Source organism: Typopeltis vanoorti, chromosome 13 (assembly GCF_054136105.1).
Source record: "Typopeltis vanoorti isolate ZY-2024b chromosome 13, IOZ_Tvanoo_1.0, whole genome shotgun sequence".
NCBI lineage: Eukaryota > Metazoa > Arthropoda > Arachnida > Uropygi > Thelyphonidae > Typopeltis > Typopeltis vanoorti.
This window is the reverse complement of record NC_143561.1, coordinates 71,667,517-71,691,923: the sequence shown is the minus strand read 5'-3', so window position 1 is coordinate 71,691,923 and position 24,407 is coordinate 71,667,517. Positions and strand designations below refer to the sequence as shown.

General features: G+C 34.8%; 1 protein-coding gene across 1 annotated transcript in view; it reads right to left on the bottom strand.

Moving 5' to 3' along the window:
- Positions 1-24,407, bottom strand: part of LOC150100279 (E3 ubiquitin-protein ligase HERC2-like) — a 338,356-nt gene that overhangs the window by 289,822 nt on the left and 24,127 nt on the right. The window contains exons 2-3 of the mRNA XM_090402625.1: positions 20,576-20,801; positions 10,671-10,868 (exon numbers count right to left, since the gene is read on the bottom strand). Coding sequence (XP_090258751.1) covers positions 10,671-10,868; positions 20,576-20,801 — 424 coding nt within the window. The remainder of the gene's footprint in view (positions 1-10,670; positions 10,869-20,575; positions 20,802-24,407) is intronic.

The following is a 24,407-nucleotide window of genomic DNA, read 5'->3' as shown; positions in this document are numbered from 1 at the left end:
ACAGGCTCAAAGTGGGAATGAAATATATAATTAAAAGCACACATGTATGGAGTACCAAGTCTAGCAATAGAATTTAATATATTTCTGTTATGTGATCTAATCAGCTTAGTTAACACAAAAAAAGCAGTCGATGGCAGTGCTATCAGTAGACCTTACTCAAGCATTCAATACTGTCCAAAATCCCTTTCTATTCCACATCCTCCAGCAAACTGGTGTAGGTAAAAAAAACTGCTATCAGTTATCAAAGGAGTCTATGCCAATTCAACCACCCGCTGCCTAGTTAATGGGCTCCTGTCAGATCCAGTAAAAATTCATAAAGCTGTCAGGAAATTGCCATCTCAGTCCACTGCTCTTTGCATTGGTTCTTGAACCTTTCTTACAACAAGTCAAAAATACACATACTGTGCAAGGAATAACAGTTCCTTCAACTAAAAAGGAAAATAAGATATTAGCATATGCCGATGATGTAGTCGGAAATTTGAAGGATAATGATTCCGTATAGTGTGGTGCCTTGGTTAACGATGGTAATTCTGGAACGGATTACCATCGTTAACCAAGGCGATTCCCCCATAAGATTTAATTGAAAATTGATTAATTTGTTCCAGCTCCTCCCCACAACCATAGTACATATTAAAAATGCAGATAAAACTCATTTAAAATGTCATAAAAATATGGTAAATATCATTTATTTATTATACAGTATATGTATTTGCTACAAAAAAATTAACATTAATAAAATGAATTGTTCATGAAAACAGTTTTTAATTATCAATCTTCACCAGAAGGACAATTGGGCTCACTTCAGAGTTTTTTTGACCAATGGACCTGTAAAAAACATGTCTAGGGTTGTTTGCTTCTGCCTCTTTTTTTTTAAATGTTTCTAATGGACTTTTCATTAAATAGATCTGCAGTTCTGATAACCTTAGATTTGTTTGGATTCCATTTCATAGCAACATTTTGAACTTCTTCCCACTTTGCCAAAACATTTTTGATTTCAGCAGTCGTAATTTGTTCTTTCTCTCCATCCTCATCTTCATATGAAATTTCCATTTTCTTTTCTTCACATTGCTGCTTGAAAAGTTCTTTTAACTTGTCAGTAGTCAGTTCTCGGTCATGCATCTCCAATAATTCTTCAACATCTTCTTCCTCTACTTTCAAGTTAAGATCATGAGCAGTTGCCACAATATCCTTTACCAATTTGTGTCCTTCATCTGAAATTTCTTCACTACAAAGGAAGGACACAGTTTCCTCCATGCTGCTTTGAGACATCTCATTTTACAATTAGCCTAATTGCTATGACAATGTTTAATTCTTCCTTCCAAAATTTTCTTAGAGTTATGTTGGTAGCCTCACACATTTCAAAGCTGGTAAAAAGTGCCTTTGTGTAAAGTTTTTTAAAATTTGCAATTATCAACTGATCCATAAGTTGAATCAGAGATGTAGTCTTGGGAGGAAGAAAAATCATCTTTATAAAATCTAATTCCTCTGGTAGCTCTTCTTGTATGCCCGTTGGATGGCCAGGTGCATTATCCAAGGTTAAAATGGCTTTTAGAGGCAGATTGTTTTGCTTAAGATAGGCTTTGACAGTTGGTCCAAACACTTGCTGAACCCAATCTCTAAATTCTATTCTTGTGACTCAGGCTTTGCTGTTAGACTTCCACATAACAACAAGATTGGATTTAGAGACATTGAACTTTTTGAATGCTCGGGGATTCTCTGAGTAGTAGATTAACATTGGTTTTACCTTGCAGTCTCCACTTGCATTTGCTGCTAAAAGCAATGTTAACCTATCATTCATTGGTTTATGCCCAGGAAGTGTTTTTTCTTCTTTTGTGATAAATGTCCTGTTGGGCATTTTCTTTCAAAATAACCCAGTCTCATCACAATTGAAGACTTGTTGAGGTGGGTATTCTCCTTCTTCTATAATTCTTGTAAAGCTATTGACAAATTTATCTGCTGCTGCTTTGTCAGCACTAGCTACCTTTGAAATCATCATCATCATCTACCTTAGAATTTGATCCCAAAGTCTTCTTTTTCAAATCTTGATAAATCTGTTTAGCTTTCTGACAGATTGCATTTTGAGATGTAGTATTTGCCTGCCATTTCTCTTTCTTTGATCCAAATTAGTAATAGATTTTCCATTTGCTCAAAAAGAAGCCCTCTGACATTCAACCTTGAATATCCCTTAGCAACCTCAGCTACCATAAGTTCTTCTTTCTTAGCCAAAATGGTTGATATTGTAGAATGACTGGTTTCATATATTCGAGCTAGCTGCATAACTTTCACACCTTCATGATGTTTTGCTATTATTTCTTTCTTCTGTTCAATAGAGAAATTTTTTTTCTGTTTTTTTTTCCTTCACCAGCTTTCATTTTGGGATCCATTTTATCCCAGGGTAAAAAAATTCACTCTATAAAAAAAAAAAAAAAAGATACACAAAATACGGTATTATTACAAATTGTATAACACTAAGACAAGGTATACATATCGTCACCTCAAAATAAAAGTAAAAGTTCAAAAAAATTTTTTTTGAAATAAAAGTTAACAGTTAAATTCGAAACCTACAATTTTTGACTTAGTGCATTTTGCTTGTAAGGTGACGATATTAGATACAGCACTTACCGTAACATACACTGATTAGCAGCTTATAGATACAATGATTATTATACAGATGAGATTTGATTTTGCCTTTTAATGGTGAACAAATAGTGATACGCACCTGCCGATTTATTGTCTATATGAACCAACGCAAAAAATAAATGCTTAAATATTCATTTTCATCATAAAACGCATTTATAACCACAAATTTTAAAATAAAGCACAGTACACTACAAGAAAAGAAACAATAAACGGAAAACGTAAACAGCTGGCTATGATGGATCAAACATATTTGAGCTTCACAGCTATGTCACATGGCTGTTCTCTATTCGACAACGTCTTCCCGCGTGTGGCTCTGTGCGATCAGAAAATTCCGGTTTTTTCGATCGGATAGAGGTTCACATAATCAGGAGTCGTTAACCAAAGCCTGTGTCGTTAACCAAGAGATTTTTTCTTACAGCCACTCGTCGCTAACCAAGTATGTCGTTATCTGAGACCATTGTTAACCAATGCACCACTGTAAATATATTTTTTGGTATTTTGGAAAAATTCAGCAAAAGCAGCGGATTAATCATTAATGCAGCCAAGACAAAATTAAAAGTTTATGGAAAGTGGAGGCATTCATTTTGGACCAACCCCAAAGAGCGAATCCCTCATTATACTTGGAATTCCCTTCTCCACTTACCCAATATTACCAGTCCAAGAACTTGGAAATGTTAGAAGACTGGAAAATAGGGCTGCTCTCCTGTTCCTCTAAAGCCATAGTATTCAAACCATAATCTTTCCTGCTCAGTTGTACATAATAAAGATTACAGACATCACAGAAGCTGAAGAAAAGCAATTATATAGTAAAACTCTGCAATTTTTTGGCTGATACCAAAAAGTTAAAAATCCGGGAGACAGAGAGGATCCAGAGGCGAGTGACCAAGATGATAGCAGGTCTGTGGAATGAACCGTATGAGAACAGGTTGAGGATTTGTGGGTTGCAAAAATTGGTTGATAGGCGGAGGAGGGGAGATATGATTGAGACATTCAAATTACTGAAGGGTTTCTATAAAATTAATTCAGAAGATATTTTTGAGAACAGGGCTGGTTGTGGGAGGACTAGGGGACATCCATGGAAACTGGGCAAAAGTGTGGTTAGTAAAGGTGTTAGAGCTGGGTTCTTTACTTTTAGAGTAGTGAATGAGTGGAATGCGCTCCCTGAGTCTGTGGTGGATGCTGTGACAGTGAATGAGTTTAAGGCGAGGTATGATAGATACTGTATGAATGTCAAATAGTTGTGATGAATATGATTTGGGGCCTCCCTCGATGAGTCTAATGACTACCTGGAGTTGCCCGTAATAATAGTAATAATAATAATAATAATAATATTCACTAATTTCATGTTATCAGTCTGTGGTGTGCCAGTATCGGTAAGTGGTGATATTATTTGATCTATTCTATGTTAAAAAAAATTAATCCTGAGATGGATAAGTGGCTGATAAAAAATATAAAAAAAATCCCCACGAACAATCAGAAGAAGCAGAAACAGACTCAAAAAAAGGACAATATTTCATATTTTACCAGAACAGCCCGCATCGTCTTCAGAACCAAACGGTAAGAGGCAAAAAATGTAATATATGCATTTGATTTTTGCAATATTCGCTGTGTATGTTTTGTATTGAATATAAATACAATAAATATTATTATAATATATCTCTCTATTATGATTTTTTTTCCGAGGGGGGGCCGTGAAATATTTTAATTTTTGCAAAGGGGGCCCTGACATCCAGAAGTTTGGGAAGCACTGGTGTAGACTATCCACACTACGCAATATACACCAGGGGGGGATAAAATTCTCTCTATTCTTGCTATGAGAGGTTTTTTAAATAGTTCCATCCTCTTAATTCAATGTAGTCTTATGGTGAATTGCAGGGATGACTGGAGAGCAATCCCAGGCAGAGAAGGCCAACTCAAGGCGGTTAAACCCAGATGCAGCTAACCACCTGGGTATCAGTCATCTTTGCGCTTTAGTTTCAATGTTTTTTTGGTTGTTCATCTATATGAGATTGGTGAAAAAGGAAAAGTGATAGCATTTGGCTATATGATGATGATATAAAAGAGCTGAGGTCTTTTCTCTCTCTCTCATGCTATCTATCTGTCTTTTTTTTCTCCTAATACTATCAGGTACTCTTGGATCACTATACTAACTACTCTAGGCCTATGATGAGCAACCCTTTACTTTTTCACCTCAATAAAGGTCGAAACCGGTCTGGGTAGTGATCCTTCCCATAATGCATAGCGTTATGGGAAGGATCGATGAGCCAGGAAGGAGAGAGAGGATTATGGACTTTGAAATAGCATTTGATCTGGCAATTGTGAATAAATTAAATATACGAAGAAATTATATACTTGATTTAATCCTTTATCCAAGTGTAAGCAAACAAGTTTGCACCTGAACTATTTTCAGGACTGGAACAACACTTATAAGGAAGCTAATGACTTCACATCACTTACCTTAGTATCTCATAATGTAAAGCCCGCAATCCTCTCTCTCCTTCCTGGCTCATCGTTCCCTCTCCATGGCTGCCATTCACCCTTTCACAGTCTGTCTATTCTGTCTTCCTATTTGTCCATTCAAGTCTCCTCTGACAATCACCATCCTTCTAATTCCCTCATTTCTTCATCAAACATATTCCAGAACTCATTTTTCTCCTCTGCTGTACAGCCAACCTGTGGGAGTATATGCACATAAGATGACCACTTGCTCTTCCGCAATACCCAGTTTCATTCGCATGATCCTGTCATTCCTCATACCCACTTCCAGTACTTCGCCCTTCATTCTGCCACATAGCACAATTACGACACCATTTCTTCCCTCTTTATTCACTCTAGAGTAGAACAATTTATAGCTGTTTCCCAGTTCCTTCAACTTTTCCCCCTTCCACCTTGCCTCCTGCACACATAGAATGTCCAACTTCCTCTTCCTCATCATGTCTGCCACCTCCCTTCCCCTTCCAGTCATGCTTCCAACAGTCAACGTTCCCATTTGCAACATTCACTCTGCCTGCTGGGCTCGCTTCTTTAACTGCATCCGTCCCTGATGTGGTATCCCTCATCCACTTCTTGCAGCTTTAGAGCAATGTAGCTGTGCATTGCCCAACGGGTACAACTTAGCCTTTGTTTCACTTTGACTCATTAGTTAGAAATGGCAGTAAAGTTTTACGACCGAATGCATTTCCTGACATCAACCCTCACCATTTCTCAGGGCTTGAGACCAGAACCTATTGGTGCTAGTTTGCCCCTTGCTGGTTGCATAAGACGAAAAAAAAACAGCAAAATGAGAAAGATTCACCCCTAGCCCTTGAATACTCTAATAGCATTGGGGAAAGGAACAAAAAGAAAAAAGAAGGAGAGTGACCAGTCTACAGATAATATAACAGATTTATATTACTTGAAGTAAGGCATGATCCAGCATCAGGTACCTCAAGTTTGCCATGCCCATTCTCATTCAAGTGAGCACTTGAGGAAATATTATAAGCCAACAAATATAAGTAATCATTTACATTTTTAGCTATGCAGTAAAAAAATATGTTGAACTAACCCAATTCACTAGCCCCTATGAATTGGGGCTAGTGAAATATGTTGCACTAGCCCAATTCATAGATGCATATACACGAGGGTGGTCTGAAAAGTTCTCGGCCTCAACCATACATGGCAACACTATCGGCAAGATTTTTTTTTCTAAGTTGGTACATCTGTCAAAAGCATCCATGTGAAATTGCAAGTCATTCTATAGTTTGTTTTATACAGCTGTCTGAAGCAAAAGTGTATCCCTTGAAATGGATAAAATTGAGTATCGTGCGGTTATAAAATTCTTTGTAAAAGAAGGTTTAATGCCAAAAGATACTCATTCGAAGTTGATAAATGTTTATGGGCACTCTTCTCCTTCGTTTTTGACAATTAAGAAATGGGCTGCCAAGTTTAAACGTGGCCATACAAGCCTTGAAGATGATCCATGTGAAGAACATCCAAAAAGTGTAACAACACCAGAAATCATTGATCAAGTGCACGATATGCTATTGGATGACAGCGAGTCAAAGTGCATGAGATTGCTGAGACTATAGGCATTTCTAAAGAATATGTAGGATATATTTTGCATGAAGAATTGCAAACGAAAAAACCTTGCGCAAGATGGGTGCCATGTTTGCTCACAGCAGATCAAAAATGCACTTGTATGAAAATCTCTAAACAGTGCTTGGAGCGTTTTAACAAGAATAAAACGGATTTCATGCATCGATTTATTACTACAGATGAGACTTGGATTCACCATTACACACCAGAATCCAAACAGCAGTCAAAACAGTGGACAGAAGCTTGTTGTTTAGCGCCAAAAGAAGACAAAGTCGGTTCCTTCAGCAGGAAAGGTCATGGCATCGGGGTTTTGGGATGCTAAAGGCATTTTGTTTATTAATTATCTTGAAAACGTTAAAACAATAACCAGGGAATATTATTACGATATTTTAACCAGACTAAATGAAAAAATTCATGAAAAAAGACTTGTTTTGGAGACAGTGCATCAGGACAATGCGCCTGCCCACAAAGATGTTTTGGTAATGGGAAAATTAAGGGACCTGCACTATGAATTGTTGGAACATCCACCCTATTCTGCAGATTTGGCTCCCTCTGAATCTTCTTCCTCGCTGGTCAGCATTTTTCTTCGAATCAAAAGGTGATTGCAGCTGTAGAGAGGTATTTTGCAGATCTTACTGAGAACCACTACAGGGATAGGATAATTGCGCTGGAGCATTGCTGGAATAAATGTATTAGTCTTAAGAAAGATTATGTTGAAAAACAGAAATAATTTTGAAATTATAAATTCGTTTTTTTCATTGTTAGGCTCAGAACTTGTCAGACCACCCTCCTATATATATATATATATACACACACACACACACACACACACACAAGGTGTAAAAATTGAATTCCTGGAAAGGCCGTGTAGTCTCGCCGATGTGATAATTTGGTTTGTAGTCACGTGAATAGTCATCTCTGAACATGTTTTAACTATTGCATGTGTAAACTCAAGCCAATAGAGCTACTTGTTAGTTGGCTACTGCAAACACGATAGAGATCTGCATGTAAACTTTGACATAAAAATATGTGAGTGAAATTTGGAAAAGTGTTAGCAAAATATTTTGTGTGAAAATTAGCGAAACTGCTACTGAAACATTGGAGCTGTTGAAAGTGGCATATAATGTGGGTGCTCTGAAAAAGTCAAGTGTCTTTTTATGGCATAAGAGATTCAAAAGTGGGCGAGAAGTTGTGATGACGACCCCAGAAGTGGGCAGCCAAAAACAAAAATGAAAGATGCAAATTTGAACAGAGTGAGAGATTTGGTATGGTCTGACAGTCAATTAAGTGCGAGATTAATGGCTGATGAATTGCAAATGAATTGAGAAACAGTCAGGATAATTTTAACTGAAGAATTGGGTATGTTAAAGATTTCTGCAAAGTTTGTGGCTCGGATCTTGATGGACGAACAGAAGCAATGGATGCTTCAAGTTACGACTGATCTTTCTGCAAAGCACGTTTCTGAGATTAATTATGGGTGACTAAATCTGGTGCTTCCAGTACAATCCCGAAACAAAAACACCAGAGCATGCAGTGGAAAACTTGGGGTTTTCGGTTTGTGGCAATAGTGCGAGGCTCCTTGTTTTTGGCAATTATTTGAGCAACTAAGTAACCTGCCTTTTGACTTTCTCTGACTTCTTCATTCTCTTGGTGATAATGTAGACTGTTTCTTTATAGATTTTGAAAGCCAGAATAGTTCAATAAAGTATTCTGGCTTTTCTGAGAAATGACTGTTTTGAGGTAAAATGGCGCTTTAATTTGTTTGGTACCATACTTTCATTTGCAAGTATCACCCCACAAACTAAACACTGGGGACAAGGATGGTTTTCATTACCAGAAAATGAAAACTTTTCATATTCTCATATAATCTTTATTGCATATACGAGGCATGGTAAATTTTCCTTTACACTTCTTCCGTATTAATGCAGACCATTCAACAGTTGATTCTTGCGTAGTTTCCTCTATAGTCGATACATTTTGTTCATCACAAACGTCACTTTCAGCTTTTTTTTTTATTAATTAGAAACTTATCCATTTTACAGGTAATTCAACACAAATTTGATAAATAAAACTGTGCGAATTTATTGTAAAGCTTTAACAGTAACTAAACATAAAATAAACACACCAGCTCTTCATTTATTCACGTTGCAGTTAGAAACATCAATAATAACATTTGTATGAATAAGTGGGGCGCTTTATTTTTATTGGTCGAACGATAATAAAACCAAGCGACTACTACATGACGCTGCACAATTTAGCTTCTGTTTACATTTACTGTCACTAATACTTGAATGAACTATAGAAAACCCCAACTAAAACAAAACTGATGGTGATGGTTGCATGCAAGTCGATATAGACTCAGGGAGGGGGAGGGGGGGTTTCCTAGTGGTTGACCAAATATCTTCTTTAACGGCACTAACTAAAAGTCGTACCGGTACTTTGCAAAATGGATTCTGCTGTGGAAATTTTCAGTGATTATTCTGTTTAACGCTTTATGTTCGCGCGCCACACTGCAGCTAACACACTAATGTGTCGCAACACACAGTTTGGAAAGCTCTGCCCTAAACAATTAACTGATCATGTTAATTCCTTAACCAAATAAGACCTGCCAACCCAGAAAATAAAACAAGTTATTCCATAATAAAATTTTAAAATTCCCATATATACAAAACCTCTAAAAGCTTTGAAATGCATATTCAAATATACCTTCCTTAAACTATTAAATCATGTCAGATCTAAAGGAAAAAAAACTAAGTGAGACACACTTTAATGTTAAAGCATTGTCTATAGTTTTCCATGTCAATATAAATATGATTCTGTTTATGTTGGTTATACTCTCAGGCTCTCATGTATATGAACACTTTCAAGACTGTCATATCCCCATTCCAGTTAAAAAAAAAAAAAAAAAAAAAAAATCAACAATCCCAAAACTGCAGCCAGTGAAATTGTTACTCATGTCATAGAACATAATCATTTCTCACAAATTAAAAAAAAGGTCATCATCAACTTCCAAAACAATGAAACTAATTAGTAGCTATTAAGGCATTGGAACACTATTAATATTCATGGTCCTTATATCATTTCAGAAGTTTGGCAGCTTCATCATATAAAATGAATGTGACACAACCAATCAGAATATTCCATGTCCATCAATGCCATCCATATAGGGAGCAATTCTATCATCTTTCTTCAACACTTCTGAGGACAGCTGTATCTAAAATGGCAACCCATAAAATGTACCTTGCTGTTATAACTAATATCATATTGGTCATCTACCTTTTTCTTCAAATGATATGTGTTCATATTTTAATTATCTTTCCATATGATATCCTATTTTAATTCTTGCACATTTTTTATATCTTATTTTAAATTGGGTTTTTATTCACTTTCTCATCTTACTTTTATATCCCAGATTTTTTTCATTAATTTCTCACACCTCAAGTTTTACATATTACTTCTCAAATGTTTTATTTTAACTTCAATGGAAATCTAGGTTACACTGTTAGTTAATTTTCATACTACACGGAAGGAGATTACACTACCAAGTGTAATCTCCTTCCAAGTAGTATTGTCCCTTCTTTATTAGTAAAAAGAAAGCATCTATTTGCTTTCTTTTTACTAATATTGTTTCAATCACATGTCATAATCACAAATCAACCATAGCATAAAAAGTGTGCTTATATATTCTTATATTATTCCATAGATTTTGTGCAATTTTGTACTGTTACCAAATCCATCCAGCAAATTCCATAACTAATTAATCATACTGCCTAAATAATGAATTAATTAGCATGTCTCCTAGCTCTGTATATTATTAAAGTTTTTAAATACACCAAGTTAATATGATATAATTAAAATTACTGATACATTTAATATATGCGAAACTATTTTACTATTTTACAATAATGAGATCTTATTCTACATAACAAATTAATAAAACTGATTTTACAACTTACTTCTGATTGATCAGAAAGTAAATTAATTAGAGTCTCTGTTGCACCAACAGGAATAGTTTTTAATTCCTTCAGAGAAGAAATAGTAGGACCTCCATTAACAACAACCAAGGATGGCATATAGCTAGAATCTGCTGGATCAACCATCATCCGTAAACGATGCACCAATACTTCAGGTTGCATTTCTAAGCGAATCCAATGCTGTAAAAAATGATGGTAAAAGTGAAGATCCTCATTAAATTCATAATGCTGGTTATTAAAAAAATTGTTGCTCGTTTCACCATAGTTTTTTTATTTTTTAATTTTCAATAAATGCAATATAATTATATAAATACCATTCTATAATTATCCCATATAGTAAATAAACTTCTGCAAATGTTCATGTTTCTGAACATTTCAACACAACAGAATTCATTCAGAGCATTCTGGAGAATGCATCTCCAGAAACCTTAGACAATCACAAATAAATAAACAAAATCAACTAAATTGGCATGTTCATGCAAGAACACTAGAAGAAAGTCAAACACAGAATTAAAAACAATAAGTGTACAAGATTTAAATACAAATGTTAAGACTATGTGATGAAATAACTAAAAACACCAAGGATGAATGAATAAATAAGAATGATATCTCATAATTATGGTGTATTAGCCATTTCAATGTGGTATCACATTCAGGATTATGAAGAACACTCTACTGAGGGAAAAAAATGACAGATGAAAAGTGAAAAAAAGGTGGTGGAGTTCAATAAAATAAGTTTCATTGAAACTACTAATTTTTTATTGCTGAAACTTGAGGGCAATTTTAATGCTGTGTTGCTTCCAATTTTCCGAAATCACATAGAGAAGATGCATGCTTACAGAGCTTTTTTTACTTCTTATGGTTATCATTTATAAAATCCATATCTCAATTTCTTTGTTTTGAAAGTCAAGGATGGTAGCTTTTGCAATTTGGGAGATGTGGTTTCATTCAAATGCATGAATTACAATTTCTGCTAAAAAATTAATATTTTTTTTAAAAATATGGTATTTATTCTTGTTTTTAGCACTATTGCTTAGGTTCTTGGAAATAGGGATATTACATTGACGAAAGTGTTCTTGCAGGCACAACCATGGAGACCTAATGAACACGCCTATATTGATGATGTTATACTCTAGTTGGAAAGAGAATCTGTATACTACATTGTGGTATTCAAATATTTCTTTGTATTTAATTGTGATGGGTTTCAGAAGGCTAGTCAGTTTGTGACTATTAGTAAAAACTAATTTGTAGTCTGCATGTTTGAAAATAAACTTAAAAACTTTATATATCATTATTATTATTACGTGACATTTACGTTATTTTTTCCAAGGAGTCCAAAGACTCATCGAGGGAGGGTACCTATTCTACAACTCTCCATCTCCACCACTCAAATCCACCAACTGCATCATCTACTGCCCACTACTACCACTAATATTTTCAGACAATCACAAACATCCATGCTCAGGGTAGAATTCGACCTGCAGCCTTTTGCCTGGAGAGCAGATATGCTAACAACTCAGCCAACCAGACCAGCATATATATTCTGAACAGTGATGGCTCATCCATAAGGGCTGCATTGAATGCAGCCCTTATGGATGACCCACCACTGATTATGAATATATGCAAATAACTTAACTATTTCATGTGAATGGAAATTTTCTTTCATGGGTAGAGAGGTTAACTGTATCCTGGCTGTTAAGTTTGCATAATTTATCATGTTGGATAATCCTAGTTCTTGAAAATATGTGTTATTTTTTTTATTTCATTATTAAGGTATCAATTGTTGGTTGAAAATTTGTATGCATTGATGAGCTGGAAAGAATAACTGATTTATTTAATGGAGTAGAGATGGGAAGAGTTGAAATGCAGGTAGTCCCTGAATTTTCGTTTATATATGGTCATTAGATCTGATTAAAATTAAAGAAGTTAATAGATTTCTTACATTCCAGCTCTATGGATAAATTTAAATCTATTATTGAAATAACTGCAAGGTTTTAGAAAGGATATGCATGTTGAGTCTCCAACACGTAAGAAGACATCATCCACATACTGCCATAAAAAGCAATGTTAAAGGGAAGGGAAGATTTCAGAATGCTTGATTTCAGATGCATTAAACAAAGTTCAGCTAATTGCTTGATATTTTGGCTCATCAGGAGTCCAAAGGTTTGAATATGTCATTATTAAACTTGAAAAAGTTTGTCATCATCATCATTATCATATTCCTGCCATGTACCCTCAAAGCGTGTACAGGATATAATAGTACTATATGAAAAATTTACATCATTACTAACTTCTTATCTACAATTTTCCTCAAGATGTCTGTTACTTATCAAGACTCCAATATTATCGGATCTTATATTTCTGTCGTCAAAGGCACTTTGTACCGTATCAATCCACCTATATCTTGATCTTCCTCTGTGTCGTTTTCCTGCCAACCTGACAGAGAACACTTGTTTTGCCAATCTTTCCTTGCCCATTCTGTTTAAATGACCATACCACCTGAGATTAGCTCTGCTAATGCACTCCTGGATGCTGATAATGTCAAGTTCTTTCCTAATATCCTCATCTTTAATATGATATTGCCATTGATGCCATCTGTTCACACCCCTAATCTTTCTCAGGATTCTTATCTGTGGTCTCTAGTCTTTGGTCAAGTGTTTTACTTCTGACCCAGCTCTCAGATCCATAAGTTAAAACTGGTTTGAACACTGTCTTGAATATACAGCTAATTTAGTGTTCCGGTTAATTTCTCGCTTATTCCATATGAATTTATTCAACTGACTTCCTACTATACCAGCTTTATTGATTCTGTTGTCTATTTCCATATTAAATTTATCATGTTCACTAAAAATCGTGCCTAAGTAGCTGAAATGTTTTACTTGTTCCACAGGTTCTCCGTTCACAATACAGTTGACATTTTCAACGATTCTGCCTATTTTCATTGTCTTTGTCTTTTTTATTGCTGACCTTCATACCATATCTATTACAACAGTTCAATTTAGTCAAGGAATCTTGCAGACTCTTAGCGGATTTTTTGATAAGTATAACATCATCCGCATAAAGCAAAGAGCTGAAATTAACATCTTCAATTTTGATATCATGTTAAATACCACTTTTCTTCATAATGTGATCAATATAGATAATGAATAACAGAGGGGATAATGTACATCCTTGTCTCACACCAGATTTAACATTAAACCATCTTCCTGTACTTCCATCAATTCTAACTGCTGACTTACAACTCAAATAAAGACTAAGTATTGCTTGATATAACACCCCATTGACACCATATAACTGTAGCATATTGAATAGCTTCTCTCTTGGTGCCTTATCATATGCCTTTTGCAGATCTACAAAACTCAAATAGAGATCTTTGTTATATTCCCATGTTTTCTCAACTATTTGTTGTAAAGTGAAGATCTGATCCTGACAGCCTCTATTTGGCCTGAATCCAGCTTGTTCTTCACCAAGCTATTCTTCTACAATTCTTCTCAACCGTTTCTCAAGTATACTTGTAAATATCTTACGAGGAACACTCAGTAGGGAAATACTTCTGTAATTCTCACATTCAGTTTTATTTCCCTTTTTATATATGGGTACTATGAGAGCTCTACTCCAATCATCGGGAATTTGTCCCTCTGTCCAGGCTTTCTGAACTATGCAGTGCAGCCACTGTAAGACTCTTATACCACCACCATACTTCGGCATTTCTGGTCGAATATCATCTACTCCTGCTGCCTTTCCACATTTCAAGCCTTTGATGGCTTTTTCTACTTCAAGTATGGATATGTATTCCTGACTGCATGCCTGGTCAGTGTTTTTTACCACTGTGCTGTCATCACTGCTTGTTTCATTTAGCAGTTGTTCAAAGTAATTACTCCATACTTCAAGGATATCTTTTTCTCCCGTTTTCATGTCACCTTTATCATCTCTAACTCCTTTTATGGTACTCTTTCTTCCATTGCTAAGCTTCTTCAACAACTTCCAAAATATCTTGCCACCTTCTTGATATTTATTTTCTATGTTCTTGCCAAAGTCCTCCCATGACTTTTGTTTAGCTGGTTTTACACAGTTTTCAGCTTTCTTACATTTGTCTCTGTATTCTATAAGAGCACAAGCTGATATATTTGCCAGGAACTTTTGATATGCTTTCTTCTTTTCCTTCACTGCCTCTTTAACTTCCTGTGTCCACCAGGGAGTTCTGATTTTTTTTTATCTTTGCAGACAATCTCACCACATGTTTGAATTCAGCCAGAATCAATGTTTGATTGATTCTGGCTGAATTAATCAACGTTTTCTTCAAGGCTTGCCACTGAATCTCTAAAATTTGGTTATTGTTCTCACACTCTTTCATTTTTTCTTCAATAATCTTTGTGTATTTTAGTCTACAGTTCACATCTGAGAGCTGTTAACCTTAATTTGCTTTAAAACTTTCTTACATGTTATTCTTTTCAATATGAAATTCAATTTTATTCTGCTCAAGACTAAATAGTGATCACTTCCAATTTCAAATCCTCTGTACACTCTGGTGTCCTGCACCAGGGAGAAAACATCACTATCAACAATAACATAGTCAATGAGACTTTTCTTATTTCTTGCCCCTTCTCTTCATGTGAATTTGTGCACATTTTTATGTTGGAACATGGTGTTAGTAATGACCAGTCCATGTCCTGAGCAGAAATCCAACAAATATTTGCCATTATTATTAGCTTTGCTCTTTTCTCCAAATTTTCCCAATATATTTTTGTATGTCTGAAAAAGTTTGTAGAAACTATTAATTTAATATGGATTAAAATATGATTAGGGGGTTAATTTAGTATGTGAGCTTAAATAAGAAGATTATAAAGGAGTGTGTGAATTATGATCGGTGTCCTATGGTTATCAACATTGGTGCCATTGGTATTCAGTGTTGTCGCACATAGAGATGTTAGAATACTATTCTGAGATAAAGTTCGATATTTAATCGGTGTTTTTGACAATAAATTTTGACGTGCCTATTAGAGGTTTTAGTAATTTTGCTACACATTATGATAGAAGTGATGCACTAGTATGGTGTTGTGCCATGTCCACTGTGCCATTTTGTTGGATCCTACTTTCTTCTCCGATGTGTATTCTAGTTGTTGATTGACTCCTCATTCGAACACAGAGAATATTTATTTTTAACTGCACCACTCTATGTTCAAATTTGCATGAGCAACGTTGAGGAATCAATCATTAACTAATCTATATTATTACTAACTTAATTTTAGGCCGAGATTCTCTTTATTATATAAGGTTCCCGCTAAGATTCGAATTATTTTAATGAGCGGTGCAATGAAGAAATCAGGTAAATACAAGATTCAATTAAAATAAAATTATTTAATGCAGTATCACATAAATTTACATCAAAGCAAAGACTTCTAGTTGGGAAAATACAGTTAAACATTAAGTTTTAATTGAGATACTAGCAAATTACTCAGCTGAGTATAATAATTACGATTAGAACTTAAACTTACAGTTATATTCTTCTTATTATCAAGGATTCTCTTCACAACTTCACTCTGATTAAAGTTATTATTCAATATAGTTTAAATATCAACTCAGTTTAACCATTCAGAACAGTTATAAATAAACCATCAGACAATCATTTGAAGATTTCAAAGTTCTGTCAACCTAGCAGAATAGTTTGCAGAGATTTCAGTTTTCAATATTACATTAAGTTTCTTACAACAGGCTTCTCTATATATCACTCTTTTAGTCTTGAACTATTAATCCAAATAGTACAATATTTGGCACAACAAGAGGGAAATGTCTCACTACATCACACTTCGATCTTGAATAGATAAATACAGCGATAAGAATTAAATTATGTTCGCTACTTCACACTAGGCATAGAAAAGATAATCTTACCAGCATAAGCAGTATAGCTTCTTCACATCGAGAATCCTATGAACACACTTAAATTCTTGTTGACTTTCACCTTGAGGCTACACAAACTTAAAAGAATCTCTTGTTTCCGTAACTGATTAATAGACTCGGGAGAATATATCCTTTAGCGCTGGTTCAACTTAACTTCCAATTTCTTTCTTTTCTTATTATCCCTTGACTTGCATTATTCCAGTGCAAGGCGATAAAAAATTACAACAGGATTAGAACTCCGAAAAAGGTAAGTCAAAGTGCCAAGCGATTCTCAGGCCTTCTTATTCCGTTTACATGTTAATCGGCCACTTTTCTTGCCTGCTTCCTTACTCCCGTGTGTCTTCTTTTTCATGTACTGCTTATCAAATCCTACTCCCTTTCCCGCCAAAATCTGGTTCTAACTCATTTTGTTTATATTCAATTGGCTTCGTGCGTCCAGTACAGTAACATGCACTAAGGCACACGCTAGCTAAAAGTAACATAATTTCTCATAGTAGCCCATCAAGTGTTATCTTAAGGAATTTCCTGGATACATTAAAAATGCACATATTACAGTTTTTAACATTATATTGAAGGAATTAAATTCACAAAATAATTGATATTTTTAATACACAGCTTTTCATAACTGTAATTTATCCCAAAAATTTATAAATAAATAAATATTGATTAACATAACTTGGATGAAATTACATAAATAACATTATGAACATGAGACTATTAGTTAAAAAAATACAAATTTTGCTCAGGGAATAGTAGATTATGTTGGACTCTGAATGATGTATTAACAATTTCCATTTCTCTTCATTCGGAATCCAACAATGGTATCTTTGTGCAAAGTTATTAGACATATAGGGTATATACCAAAAATATGTGGAATGCAAGTGGTCCAGGGTATAGCGTTTTTTAAGAAATTTTTATCTTCTATTTTTTTTTTCTTTTTTTTAAATTCATGTAATATATTATCGACCTGTTTCATGAGACTGGAAATGGTATTATTGAAGATTGTGAAGTGGAAATGTGAAGGCATAACCACAACAAAACCACATTCGGGTAGGCCACATTTAATGATAGACAGGGACCATCAAGCATTGAAGAAGGATGGTTCATGGAAATTGTCAGACATTGAGTAAAAAACAATCACCCAGGAGTTTTGCAGTGCTACTAACTGTCCAGCCAGCACATGACTGTGCCTCAAGAGTTAAGAGGAATGGGGTTCCATGGTCAAGCTGCTGCCCATAAACCAAACATTTCTCCTGTAAATGCTAAGTGCTGCCTGCAGTGGTGTAAAGAGCAATGCCACTGGACAGTGGAAATCTATGATTTGGCATGATGAATCATGCTTTTCCGTGTGGCAGTCCGATGCGGGGGGGGGGGTCTGGGTGTGGTAAATGCCTGGAGAACGATTCTTGAAAGCATGTGTAGTGCCAAAATGAAATCTGAAGCAGGTGGCATTACAGTGTGTGTGTGCGAGGGGGGGGGGTCATGGAATGAAGTTGGCCCTCTCTTTACATAGAAATATAAATGTGGAAGGGTACAAGGACATTTTGACTCGTTGCATACTGTCTACGGCAGAAGATCAATTTGATGATGACTATTGTCTATATCAGCATGACAATGCTACCTGCCATAAGGTAAAATCTGTGAGGGAATGATTTGTGGACAATAACATTCCAGAAATGGACTGGTCAGCCAAGAGCCCTGACCTGAATCTCATAGAACACCTTTGGGATGAATTAGAATGCCAATTTTACTCTAAACCCCAACGATCCACATCACAAACTGCTCTGGCTATAGCTCTTCAGGAAGAATGGGCTGCCATTCCTCCAGAGGCATTCTGACGCCTGGTAGAAAGTCTCCCCGGCAGAGTTAGAGCTGTCACAGAAGCAAAGGGTGGACCTACCCCATATTAATGTCCACTACTGGAAACTGTGTCACAGGGAAAGTCTGATTACAGTTTTGAGTAGGTGTCCGGATACTTTTGATTAGATAGTGTATAATATAACGACCACTTCACTGAACTTAAATTTTATCGCTCTTGTATATTTGCCAAACCTTGTAGCGCACAGTCATTTCAAGCTTCAAAATCACCCATAACCAATGTTGAAAACAGATCTCCTTAGAATTCATCAGTTGGAAGAAAGTAAATGAGTGCACTTCAATGCCTCCAAACTTAGACCTTAGTTCTTGTAAGAAAGTTCTGACTTCAATCCACCGTTCTGATAATATTTAGATTTCTCTTCTTGAGCTGACTTACACATCTATCCTTTTCTGTCATATATCTATCACATCAGTAACCTCAGATTCCATAAAACTTGGTATCAGCTTCCATTCAAGACACTCCTCCTCAGTAATAAAACTTCTAACATTATTTAAATCTTTCCAATCCTAGAATGTTGTTCTATTTCAGTTGTGCAACAAAAACCTCCCAAAAAATATTTGACGTTATATTATGTATGGTCTTTCTAATGAATAATATCTCAAGCTCTCTCTCTCTCTCCATATATATATATATATATATATATATAATATTCCACTAGCTACTGAGCATATCTCCAAGTGGCAAATAGGGGACAACGGGACAACCCTAACCCATCTGCTGGTTATCAGGACAGTTCTGAATATAATGAATAAAAAATATGGACCAGTTATCCCAAACACATGATCTGATTATCCAGAGATTCTCCAAAATAATGGAGAAAATTATCAACAGTCACCTTCTTCACTATTAAAGGTTCACCACTATGAATACCAATATGAAGCCTACAGAGAAATGCTGCCACACTATTTCTACAGCTTTTGATCATGTTTTGGATTGAGGCCTGCTATATAAACTGCCTTCCTTCTAACTACTTGCCACCCTCTGTAACTGGATACCTAGATTTTTCTCTGGTCATCACTGCATGTTATGGTGAATGTTCCCTCTCTTTGAGCTTTGTCACCAATGTTGGTGTGCCTCAGCACCCTGTTCTATCACTTATCCTCTTTCTCCTAGACATAAACAGCATAATCTCAATCACCACTAATTCTATCCACATCTTTACCAATGATGATACACTCCAATCATCCCTCTTTCAACAAATCATGTAGTTTTAGGACATCCCAAATTTCAACACATCTACAAAATTACCTTAAATACTGATCCCTATATCATTCAATGGGGTGAGAATAACCTGCTCACCTTCAATGCCACCTAAAATGCAGACGTCTTGCCTTCTCTATCACAAAAGAGATCTTAGCTGACATTACCTTGCCCTCAATAATGCACAAATCACTAGACAGGATTAGATTTCTCTCTCTCCTTGGACTGAAATTTATCTCCAATCACTCCTAGCATAAATATATCACATTAATAGCTTCCTCTGCCTTTTAAAAGGCTAGGCATTTTCTTCTACTTGAGATTCTATTTTACCCGACCCAATTACTTATTATACATAAATCCCCCAATTCCTCCATCCTTAGAATACTGTTCAAGTTTTTGTTGAAGTGTCAAACAGATTTCTTCTTTCTCAATCACCTCCCTACAAATGACAGTGACATGTCATAACATTAAAAACAACCTGCAAGGATTCTTTATCAGCTATATTCCTTATCACTTTCTCCAACTTTGCATTATCAGCAAATAACTGGAAATTAAACTCTTGAGACTATCCTAATATCATCAACATACAAAACTAAACAATTAATAAATCCAATATACTATGGGTATATAAGGATTTATTAATCCCATTATATAGGTATATAGAGGTATGAATAGGGTGTATCATCATTGGTAAAGCTGTGGATAGAATTAGTGGTGATTGAGATTATGTCATTTATGTCTAGGAGAAAGAAGATAGGTGATAGAACAGGGTGCTGAGGCAAACCAATATCTTAATCTCTATGCATTGCCTCTTAGTACCTGTCAATCAATGATTCTATCCATATCACAAGCTTGTTTTCTTTCCCATATTCTACATTGATGTGTGCATGTGTGTAAAACATAAAGTTACCTTTCCCTGACTGCCACAACTCTGCCAAAAGCATCTTGTACCATCAATGAGACGATAAGCCCAATTCTCTCTTGAAGAAACTGTCAAATTTTTAACACACTGTGACCACTCTTCAATGTAGCCAGTAGCAGAAGGAATAACAGGTGAGCCTTTTCTCTCCTGTTTGCGACGCCGACCTGGATATCCAGAATAAACTGGCACAGCTCCTGCAAGGGAGAGAGAGGTACTATAATTTTACAAAATAATATCACACGCGGCACATACTAAAAGAAAAGTATATATGATGATGCTAATCATCATATATTATTTTCAAACATACCATTATTGATTATAATTATCTTCAGATTAGCTTTACTGACATTTTTTTATTTCTTAAATTTTAATTAACTTACCCCCCCCCCGAGATTTTTAATTAACTTACCCCCCTAGTTTCAAATGAAAAATGTTTTTTTAGAACAGCAGAATATTTGTTAAGAATTTAATTTTCAAAAAAGAAACATGAGGTGGTGTGAAATCATCAGCTCATGTTTCTTTTTAGAAATTATAATTTGAGGGAAATTATCATATTTGATTTCTAGAGCAAGATACCTAAATCACATAGGCCTTAGCTTAACTATGAGTTAATATCAAGTATATAAACTGAGTATAAATTATAAAATTATATAAATTAGAAATTAATTTATAAGTTCTAAATAGTTCTTACAAATATAAGTTCTAAATAGTTCTTACAAACATAAGTTCGAAATAGTTCTTATATTAAGTTAATATAAGTTATATTCAACTCGAAACATGTTTGGCTGTAGTAATCTTTCTAGAAGATTTATTTATTTATATATTTATGAACGCATTGTATGTGTTGTGTCATTATTAGTGCTGCTGATAAATCACTTTTTCATGTTTTAGTTAATAATATTAGGTTAAAGCTTTGTAGTATCTGTTTTATATCAGTGTGATTGACTTAGTTATTTAGTTTGTAAGTAAATATTGTATTTTGTGTTTAAATACAATATTGTCAGTTGAAGTTTTTTCACTTGATTAGACTGCAAATTATATATTTAGTTGAATCCTTTATCCAAGTGCAAGTAAACAAAGTTTGCGCCTGAAGTATCTTCATGACTGGGGCAACTCGTGGATATTATAAAACTATTCAATTTCGTAATACATTCTGGATATTTCGTATGTCAAAACAAATTTTATAGCCAAGTAGAAGGAACGGCCATGGGAAGTCCTCTTTCTCCGGCTTTAGCCAACTTTTATTTAGAACATTTTAAAAAAATCCTCTTTGCATCTATTTTCCCCCAACCATCTTTTTGGGTAAGATATATAGATGACATAATTACTATTTGGCCTCACAGCAAAAACGCTTTACCTTCCTTTTTAAACAGTATTAATTCCTTGCATCATTTGCATAAAGTTTACTATGGAATTAGAAGAAAACAACCAGTTATCTTTTTTAGATGTTCTCTTCATCCGATCACCTTCAAATATTCTTACAACTATAGTATACAGGAAACCAACATTCATAGGTCGTTATATTCTTAAAGAATCAGCCCATCGTCCATGTCAAAAAAACAGGAATTATAAAATGCCTCATCAGAAGAGCCAAAACTAATTGTTCTACTTTTGAATATCTACAGAAAGAACTTTCTACTATCCAACAACACATGAAACTCAATGGCTTTTCTGAAAAAAGTACTCAACGTCTTCTCAATTCTTATAATCCTCCACAAAACAACAAAGTTTCAATACGTCGAGTGCCTATTCCTTATATCTCCGGTATTTCAGAACCTATCGCAAGAATTTTAAAGAAATATGATTTAACAACTACGTATTCACCTATTAACAAATTGTCTTCTCATTTTCCTTCTCCTAAAGACAAACGCTCAACTTTATCTCTTCCTGGAGTTTATCAAATTCCGTGCAACTGTGATCTCTCTTATTTTGGACAAACTGGACGTTCTCTTGAAAAAAGAATCCAAGAACATCAATCATCCATTCTTCACAACAAACCTGAAAAGTCTGGATTGGCTCAACACGGGATTGAAACTGACCACAGCATCCTTTGGTCCAGGACTTGCCTCTTACATAGATCCCGTTATAGGTTCGAACGTTTGTTCAAGGAAAGCGTGGAGGCCTTGCTCCATCACCCCAACCTGAATCATAGTGACTGTATATCTATATCAAAAATCTGGGAAAGTCTAATTAAGATTACTCATTATTTTTTATTTATTATTTTTTTTTAAATAGCAAATTCAATCATGTTTCTACTTCAAAATATTCCGTTTCATACTTAGTGATATAATATCACATGGCGTGTTCTAATTTTAACGATCTATTGTTAGTATTCTAGCTTGTATTTTTTAAACTGTTCTTGTAATACCATTGACGATGGTCTGCTATTTCCAGACCGAAATATTTGGTTAAATAAATATCTTTCTTGTGATTACGTGATTATATCATTAAGGCAAGCGATGTGAAGTTAGTCCACCTTTGCCATGAGTTGCCCCAGTCCTGAAGATACCTCAGGAACAAACTTTGTTTGTTTACACTTGGATAAAGGATTAAACTAAATATATAATTTACAATACTGTCAGTATAGAGTCAATGCGTAGTAGAACAATGGCAGCAAAGCCCTCATAGTTGGGTGATTTGAATTTATGTGATTTTATACAGTGCAGCATGTGTGTGTGATGTACCATATATTCCGACGTATAAGTCGACTTTTCAGCATTGAAAAAAAGTACTAAATTTTTTAGGTCGACTTATACGCTGGGTCAAAAATTTATTGCTTTCCAAGAAAAAATAGTACGTATCATACTCTGTTAAATTTATTAACAATATCCAAAAAAGGGTAAATAAGTAAAAATATTTCAACTTATATAAATTTATTTAGAGGAAAAATTATTTACAAAAGAAAATAGGTAGGTAACTACATAATTAAAATTTAATTTTGACTGTCTGAATGTATGAAAAGTTCATTATACTCTTGTTCTGTAATTTCTTCCGGTATATCATCATTTAAACTGTATTCGTTTTCTCCATCAGATTTAGCATCAATTTCGTCATCATTGTAAACAAAATCATCTTCCGAGCCATCTAATTTGTTAGATATAGCACATTTTTTAAAAGATTTTATTACTGTATCTGGTTTTATTTCATCCCATGCTTTCACTACCCATTCACACATAGTTACCAAAGACGCATGTTGCATTTGTCCTCCTTTTGTAACTTTTCTCTCCTCCTTGCATCCATGCATTCCAATGTTTTCATACACTGTCTTTAAATGGCTTGTTTATACGAACATCCAACGGTTGCACTAGTGAAGTTAACCCACTTGGAATCACTGCCATATTGGTATTATTCTCTCTTAATAAAGATTTTGTGCTCTCTGTTAAATGGGATTTGAACATGTCCCACACTAAAAGACTGTTTGGATTTTTTAATGCACCTTGTCATGTATTCCAAATATTTTTTATCCACAGCTTAACTCCTGCTTCGTCCATCCAACCATTCTCATGAACATGGACAAAAACGTTTCTTGGAATTTTGATCTTTGGCATTGTTTTTCTTTTAAAAATTATCATAAGTTTTAATTTAGTACCATCAGCCATACAAGCAAGTACAACTATAAAATGGCTTTTTTCATGTCCAGTTGTTTTTAAAGAAATAGTTTTACTTCCTTTCAATTCTACTGTTCTATTCCCAATCATGTCAAACATAACTGGAGTTTCATTCATATTTCCAATTTGAGACAAATAATTTTTTTGCTTTCTTTTAGCAATTAGAAATCTTTGAAAACTTAATAACTTATCATCCAAATCCTTTGGCAGCT